The 8,304-nt window shown below is 43.9% G+C and overlaps 1 protein-coding gene across 1 annotated transcript in view; it reads left to right on the top strand.

Annotated features, from left to right (window-relative positions):
- The window catches only part of COL28A1 (collagen type XXVIII alpha 1 chain), a 193,180-nt gene that overhangs the window by 167,824 nt on the left and 17,052 nt on the right, over nucleotides 1–8,304 (top strand). Inside the window, exons 33-34 of the mRNA XM_019508467.1 lie at nucleotides 2,800–2,957; nucleotides 6,055–6,295. Of these exons, the coding sequence (XP_019364012.1) occupies nucleotides 2,800–2,957; nucleotides 6,055–6,295 (399 nt within the window). The remainder of the gene's footprint in view (nucleotides 1–2,799; nucleotides 2,958–6,054; nucleotides 6,296–8,304) is intronic.

Genomic DNA, 8,304 nt, shown 5'->3' with positions numbered 1-8,304 from the left:
CCTGAAATCTCTTAACCTTACCAGCAGCAGGAGACAGGCTGTCAAGCCTCTTCCTTTAGCTTCCTCTAGGAGAGCTTCTTCTCCCTTAGCTGCTGGCAGAGAACTGACCCTCAGGTCCCAGCCCTGGGGTTTATATATGCCCCAGGCCCTGTCTTTGCCAGTCAGCTGATCGCCTGCAGGTGCGGGGCTAATGCCCTCATTCCTGCTGCCCTGGTAACTTGCAGCTGAGGGGTTCCTGAGTGATTGCTAGGGCTCTCTCCTTAGACAGTTTCAGCCCTTAAAGCAGCAGGCACCTTAGTGCCCTGCGACAGTTACTAATATGTGACACAACCTAACTGGAATGGAATAACTCTTGCCTACTGCCCAAATGGAGTGACGTTAGGATGCCTGTGTTGGGTCATGATTCCATTGTCTATGGAGTCTTCATTCTGTCAGGAAGTGAAGTAGATTTCTCTCCACCCTTGCATAGTTTCTCCCTCTCAAATTAATCCCCTTTCTAGTTATTTGCAAGGTCTTTGCATTTTATTAGAATAAGAAAGGAGATATTACCTTTTCCCAAGGTCCCCTCTAAGTCCCTTTAGAGAGTCCACAGATCTCCTCCCCTTCTTAGCCTCTCCAGCCTGTCCACTTCTAAGAGGCATAAGCTTAGATTTTGGTGCCGAGGCAGCACTGGGGCCTGGGGGATGGAGGAGGTGAAATGAGTGCTTGTCTCCTTGTGTAGGTGCTGGGACATCCACAGCAGCACAGGCTGCTGCTGTCTTGGAGCAATCAGTGCCAACAGGGTCTGAAGATGTGGCGCAGGGTCCCTGGAGCCTGCCATTGTGATGCCCCCTCTGAACTGGTGCCTGGGGCTGGTGCCCCAGTTACTCCCCTCACTCCACCAAGTTACATTACTGCCCTTTCCAAACCCTAAGCTAGGAGAGCCATCACCAGTATTGATATCTTCTCTGGTCTCTTTCATGCAGCCATAAATGACATCTCACCAACAGGCCATACTCTGATGGTTGATGCTTGCCATATCTCATAGGAATGACTATCACTAAGCTGCATTTTTTTTCTAAACTGAGGGTGCTACAAAGGCTTTGCCAGGCTCAGAGTTGGTCTTAAAGAGCTAGAATGCTCTTTTACAGGCTCATAAATTTCAGGTTATTGTATTGTAAATTAAAAGATTAAATCTTTTTCACCTCTGTTGACAATACTTGCATTAGAGTAAGGCAGATGGTGCTATCTACTTACTTGATAGCTAGCTAGATCCAACAGTGATGACTTCTTGCACAAAACTTATGGTGGAATTGTGATTGGAGTGAACAGTAATTATTTTGTATCTCAGTAGCACAGAGCAGATGCTAAAGAGAAGAGTATTTATATGGAGTCTCTCCAGACTAATCTGTCCCCCCACCTCTCTTTCCTTAGACCTTCCAGCATTTATGTGCCTAAGACATGCAAGTAAAGGCCTGATGGGATCTGATGAAGGATCTCCACAATCATACTTCCTGCCATGCCACACCTGCCTGGCAGAAGGCATGATTGTGGGATCCAGCATCAGAACCCACCATGCTTTACTGCTGGTGTAGGGAGAGCCTGAGATCATGATCTGGGGCTCCCCTTGCACCATCAAGTAGGAAGTTTCTGCAGCTGGGAGTCCCATCAGCTGATGGGGCTCTCAGCCATGGGGGCACACCATGCACTCTTGCAGCTAGGAGGCCCCAGCTGATCCAGGCTCACAGCCCTTGGGTGAAATACGGATTTTCATTTCCACTTAGGAGAAATTTTACAATCTTTGCGTTCTCCTGTGCCTGAGGAAGGATGAATGCACCCAAAAGCTTGCAAATAAAGAATTTTTTTTGCAAATATCTAATTGGTCAAATAAAAGATATCACCTCTACCACAATTTCTGATTCTTTCTCCCACAAGTAGGAGCCCAGATCAGCTGATGGGGCTCCTAGCCACAAAGACACACCCTGCGGCAGGGAGCTAAAAATCCCTTAAGGATCATGTTTAATGCCAATTGATTTTTCCTGCATGATTTTGCCCAATCCTTTTTTGAACCTGGTTAGATTGTCCACTTCTACAATATCTTATAGAGGGTTTTTAACAAGCTGTGTGAAAAAGACCTTCAACCATTAGACTTTAAAGTCAAACCTTTCTGATGAGTGATAACACAGCCTTATTCTATCCCTTGCCATTCTGACATGATTTATCAGTCAATGGGCACATCTACATATGCATATTAATGCAACACAATAAACTCCAGTACACATCACGTGGGAATTTATTGCTCCCAGGCACTGTGTTTACACATGTGCCTGGGACCACATCACGTTGACCCGAGGGGGTCAGCCTGCCAGCCTGCGGCTGCTCCTACCGAGCTCAACATGCTGCAGAGGAGCTGGCTTGGGCATGAGGGTGCTGGAGTGCTGGGCTAGCTGGCAGGCAGCTCTCACACTGAAATATCTTTGTGCTCCAACCAGCTGGGTCAGTGTCTACATGTGCACTGCTACACATGTGAAAACTCCACAGCATGATAGTACTTGAATTTACAAGTACAAATCTGCTGTGGAGTTTATTAGTTTATAATAACTAATAGGGCCCCATGTGTAAATGCAAAGGCATTTACTGAGGATTAATTAGGCAACTCCTCAGTAAACATCTCATGTAAATGTGCCCAATATCTCATAAACTGCTATTCTTAAAGTTCATGCTTCACACTACAGTAAAAGTGTGAAGAAAAACAGGCTACAGGTTTGTTCCCTTTTTATTTGTCTTTACAAACTTCATATCTGTGTTATTCTTTTTCAGTTCTGGAAAATAAACTCTTCCAAAAACTCTGTGAGACTGACTTTGGTTTATATAAACCTGTATCTGAAACAACTACTATACATAGCCTTTTTGAATCTGGCAATGTTTTAATACCAGCAACTCATGTGCCTGTACCTGAACAAGAAAGTATTGATACTGTAAGTAAAGAATAGTTCTTAATCATCTCTGAAAAGAAGCCAGCCTATATTTTCATTAAAATGTCTTTATTTATTTAGATTTATATCCCACCCTACTCAAAAGGCTGAGAGTAGCTTACAATAAACAAACAACCCACAGATGAGATTCCCTAAAAAGCACCCCAAAATCTTTGAACTCCAGTTCCCCTCCTCCCCTCCCTTCCTTTCCAAAGTACAGCGTCCTGCCAATCCCAACCATGCTTCTGAACCACTATTCACATCTAGATGCAAGAAACATCTTTTTCCACTTCCTACTCTCTGCTTCACTCCAAGAAGTGATTTCCCGATCCTGCCATTCTTATTATTCCTTAATATGTGAAGTGGTCAAATAATGAATTCTTTTGCTTAGATCAAAATAAAGTAAGACGTTAAATTTCATTGCTAAGAGTCTAGAACAGCAGTTTATTCTAAATAGGCAGTAAATCCTGGCGGCCAAGATATCTTATAATTGTATATAATAACAAGGCCTTAATATTTTCATAATGTGGGCACAACTTAACAGAGTGAGTCTGGTAGATACCTCTGTTCGTGCATGTTTGTCTAAGTCGCTTGAGATGTAGTTTGTCCAGCACTGATGCATTTTAACTTGTTGCAAATTGCTGTGAGTTTTAGTACAGGTACTCCAGAAACTCCCATCTAAGATATATATGCTTAAATCAACAATATGTTATATGCTAGCAGAAATGTTTTATCTGAACAACAGTGTAAAGATCTGGTTTCTGCATTCTGAAACCCACCCTTGTACAAGGGATCAGACAGACGGTATATATATAAAAAATATATATATATGAATGTTAAAAAATAAGTGTGGACTTCTCATCTTGATCTCTTTTTGCATAGCACATTTTTGCTGAATTGATTTGTTGATGTGATGTCTTGTCATGTTTACATGCTACCTGCTTATGGTTAAAGCCACCTGGATTAGGTTTTTTTCCCTGCTACATTAAGAGATGGCTGAAGTACCCACATTTTTGCCCTAATCTAATACCAGGTAGCTCCAATTTAAAAAAATGACCAAGATAACATAGCTGCAGTCTTCCTAATTCCCTTTTCCAAATTTTTCATCTCAGTGTCAGGGTTTTTTGTTTTATACCATTTTTCAACATCAGAACCACAGCATAAGGAAATTAATTAAATGATTTTATGGTAGCCCCTGAATCAGCCAAACATAGTCCTAGTACCACTTCACAAAGTTAACAAAGAGCTGAATTTGACTCACTGTGGGTGCATCTACACATGCAATTAATGTGATGTGATAAATTCCAGAGCAGTTTGTACCAGGGAAAACTGCTCCTGAGTGTGCCCAGGACAGCAGCAATTCGTGCCAGGGTAGAGCAGACCTGGGCTGACAGGGGCCATGGGTAGTCAGCCTCAGATGCCGGATGGTGGCAGTGGGTAGCAGAGGGGCTGCCTGGGGCACAAGGGTGAAGCAGGAGATTAGCCTCCAGCTGGCTGGACTGACTGGGCACAATCTGCAGTCACGGTTACCGTCTACATGTGTATTTCATTGCATGTAATTACTGTACCGTAAGGAAGTACTGTAGACGATGACACTTTACTGTGGAGTTAATTAGTCTATTCTTCAGTAAAGTGCATGTGTAAATGCACCCTATGGTGTTGAAATGGATAAACAGCTAAAAACATTCCATAATGCATTCTCTTTCTTCTGCTTTTGTACACGCTATTAGCACACAGAGTTCATCACCAAAGATGGCATTCCTTCACGTAAAATAAAAGCACTTAAAAATTCTATATCACTTTGGGAAGTAATTATAGACTTAATGTTACTTTCTTCATGACTTTGTTCTCTAGCTATAAAATTCTTCCTGAGCGGGAATTCATGAACTTTGGGACAGATTCTATTGAATAGCAGTGCACTGCTGGGGAAAAATAAAAAAAATCAGACTTCCTGCAGAACAGGTGGAGCTTTACTGATCCAGAACTATACATTACCTCTAATAGTGTTTTGCACTGAACCTCCATATACGTGTTTTAGGCACTATTTCTCTTACTATCAAAGTAGAGCATTTACTACCTTTACAGCACATCTGAACATAGAGCAAAAGAAATTCTCCATCCTGTTTGCAAATATTTAAAAGGCAAACTTTCCAGTTTTAGTCATCTCTATAAATCTATTGAATAAAATATTTGATATAGGATCCTTTGCCACACAAGCATTAATCACTGGACCTGGGCTGATTTTGCAGCTCACGTGTTAAAGCTAATACCATTAACTCAAAGTAGGTGAGTCAGTGAGTCGCTTAATGATAATTCTTTGGATTGTTCTTCATTTATTTGCGTTAGCAGCTGAGTGTTTCCACACAGATTTCAAAATTCCCCAATTTATCTGAAGCATGAAAGATCATGTATAAACTATTACTGCTCTCAGCTCTGGGCACATTACAGCCCTAGTGTTGCAGGGGTGATAACAAAGGTAGAAATTGCCCTTATGTGCCTGTAGGCAAAACAATTGAAAACACTGACTTGTTCATGGTGAGTCTAGTAAATTATTTCTGACTGGGATCACATGCATCTTCTCATGAGTCATTTTCACTTCTAAATGCCTGAATGCTCATTCACATGGATTTGGATGATAATGGCAAAAGCTAAGCCTTCAAAGCTAGTAAATTGCCATCAAAACAGATAAGGCCTAAGCTAAAAGAATGTAATGTGTAAAGGGTTTTTGGACCATGTCAGCATATTTCTATTTCATCCACCATTGCAGCTACTGAATCACAGAGGCCAAGAGTTTTCCTGGCCTGGATCAGCATTGTTAAGGCTTCTTGTAATCAAACAGATACAGAAGGTAGTGTTCCACTAAAAGTGCTTCCACTCTCCTGCTCCAACCCTTCACCAACACTTTACATCACACAAGTGTGATAAAGGTAGCAGAGGTACTATAGCTGGAGGTGTACCATTCATGAATGAGAACCCTGAAATTACTACTAATATAGCAAACTGATAACTAAGGGCATCAAACATCATTAGCTTTTCTCTAGGTTATTTGAACTTAAGTAGGATTTTATCATAAATTATAACTAATTGAATCCTATTTTAGTTCACACGGACCAGAGACAGGCAGCCATTTTCTCCTGCCCTGAATCTTACTGCTCCGCCACCTTTGAAAAGGAAAATTCCTGAGACTCATGAACATCCATTTACCCCTTCGCTTTCTGTCAGACCTGATGAGCTGGAAACCAAAACTGCTAGTCCACTTGTACGTCCATTATTCAATACAACAACAGACGAAGAAAGACTTCAACCAACATTGCAACCTCCAAGAGTGACAACTAGAAAAGGTAAGAATCACATGATTCTACTGCCTGAAAGAGTTTGGGAAAATAAAGATCACATTTTGTGTTGTTAAGCACAAGCACTGACTGCAAGTGTAAGGGTTTCCTTTTTGCCCTCCTAAGTGCTAACTCCTTTCTTCCAATATTTTAAATAAAAGCTATTGCAAATGTTTATTGTGCCATATACAGGTTTCCCTCTATGCTGTATATGTGTTCCTGGAAAATGGTGGATAACTCAAATTCACATAAAGAGAACCCACTTTACAATGTAACAAATAGGGATACGTTCCAAGACCTTGACAGCGTGTTCCAAAACCTACCACTTTTACATGACAATATTGGTAATCACCAACAGCAGATGGTACACACAAGCACAGGGCACTTTCATAATGCGGATGGCAACTACAGAAACATGTGTCACAGACTAGAAGCGAGGAGCACAGATCCACACAGGAGACTATATTTTGGTGCACTGCACAAAGCAGTTGACTATGGTTTTCCACCACACCAATCTCATAAGAGTGAATTTACCTCGCATATAATGAATTTTTGGTATAAAAGGGTCATCGCATAAGAGCGAATTTATACATACAGAACCCACAAAAAGTGAGGGAAACCTGTATATGGAATAAATAAGCAAACTGGGTTAAATGAACCAGTTTTTCAAGCTTGGAGACCAGAGTTCAAATCTTTTAGGCTAGAAAAAGGAAAATATAGTTGCCCAATATACAACTGAAACACAATTGGCAACACCTGTTCAGGCAAGGTGAAGCACTGGTGACCTAGCACATGTTGCTAGTCAAGAATGAATGGTGCTGGCTAGGGCTGTGCAAAGCTTCAGTTGCCAATTTGATTTGGAGAAGATTTGGCTCAATTCTGGGGCTGACTCTCTGAATCTAAATTGAATCAGGAGACCCATTAAAAGGTCTGAATCAAATCCAAAGCCTCTAAATTGATTCAGAAAAGATTTGGAGAGATTCAGAGATTTGGATCCACCAGGGAGAAGCAGGCACAGCTAGGTGGCTGCAGGTTCTCCCATGGCTGCTCTGGCTGTGCCTGTCTCTCCCTGGGTGGGGGGAGCTAAGGGAGAAGCCCCCATGGCTGCCTTGCCTGGGCCCAGCCCCCATGCAGCCCCAGCCTCCCAGCACTTAAAAAAGAAAAAAAGCCCCGCACTCATCAGCTGCAGCAGTGGCGATTTGGGCCTCTGGGATCTCCTGGCAAAGGCCCCTGCGCAGTCCCCACTCCTTGATTGCCCCCGCACCTGGCCCCACCCCTGATGGGCCCCCGCCTGGCCCCAGCAGTCTGGGAATAAAAACAAAACAAAAATAACCTGCATTCACTGGCAGTAGCAGTGGCTTTGGGGCCTCTGGGGCCACGTGGCAGAGCCCTCCCGCACAGCCCCCGCTCACTGATTTCCTCCCTGGCCCAGCCACATCCCAATGGCTGCCCTGCCCGGCCCCAGCATCCCGGCAATTAAAAAGAAAGAAAAAAAAAAGCCCTGCACTCAATGGCTCTGGCAGTGGTGATTGGGGCTTCTGAGGATTCGTGGCAGACCCCTCTTGTGCAGCACTGTGCAGTGGGGGACAGTGGGGATCACCCTCCTTGCCTGGCACCTCTGCAGCAGCTGCTCCATGGCACAGGTGCAGTGTGCTGTCTGGGAGCTGGGGCAGCTCCACCTGTCAGCTGGAGCCCAGCACCACTCAGCCCCAGTGGCCTCAGCTCCCAGACAGCATGCGATGTGCTGCCGAGCTTCACTGCACATGCATGATGGTGCAGCTGTCGTGTGAGTGTCACGTAAGGGAGATTATCCCAGCTGCCCCGTGCTGCATGGTGGGGCTCTGTCATGAGCACCCAGAGGCCCCAATCACTGCTGCTGCAGCCAGTGAGTGCGGGACTTTTTTTTTAAATTGCCAGGATGCTGGGGCTGGGTGAGGCAGCCATTGGTGGCATGGCTGGGAAGGGAGGGGAGATCGGGGAGCAGGTGCTGTGGGGGGGAGTCTGCCACGTGACCCCAG

Source organism: Gavialis gangeticus, unplaced genomic scaffold (assembly GCF_001723915.1).
Source record: "Gavialis gangeticus isolate Ggan-Ray unplaced genomic scaffold, GavGan_comp1, whole genome shotgun sequence".
In the NCBI taxonomy this organism is placed as follows: domain Eukaryota; kingdom Metazoa; phylum Chordata; order Crocodylia; family Gavialidae; genus Gavialis; species Gavialis gangeticus.
The sequence above is the reverse complement of the archived record's forward strand: the minus strand, read 5'-3'. Positions and strand labels throughout refer to the sequence as shown.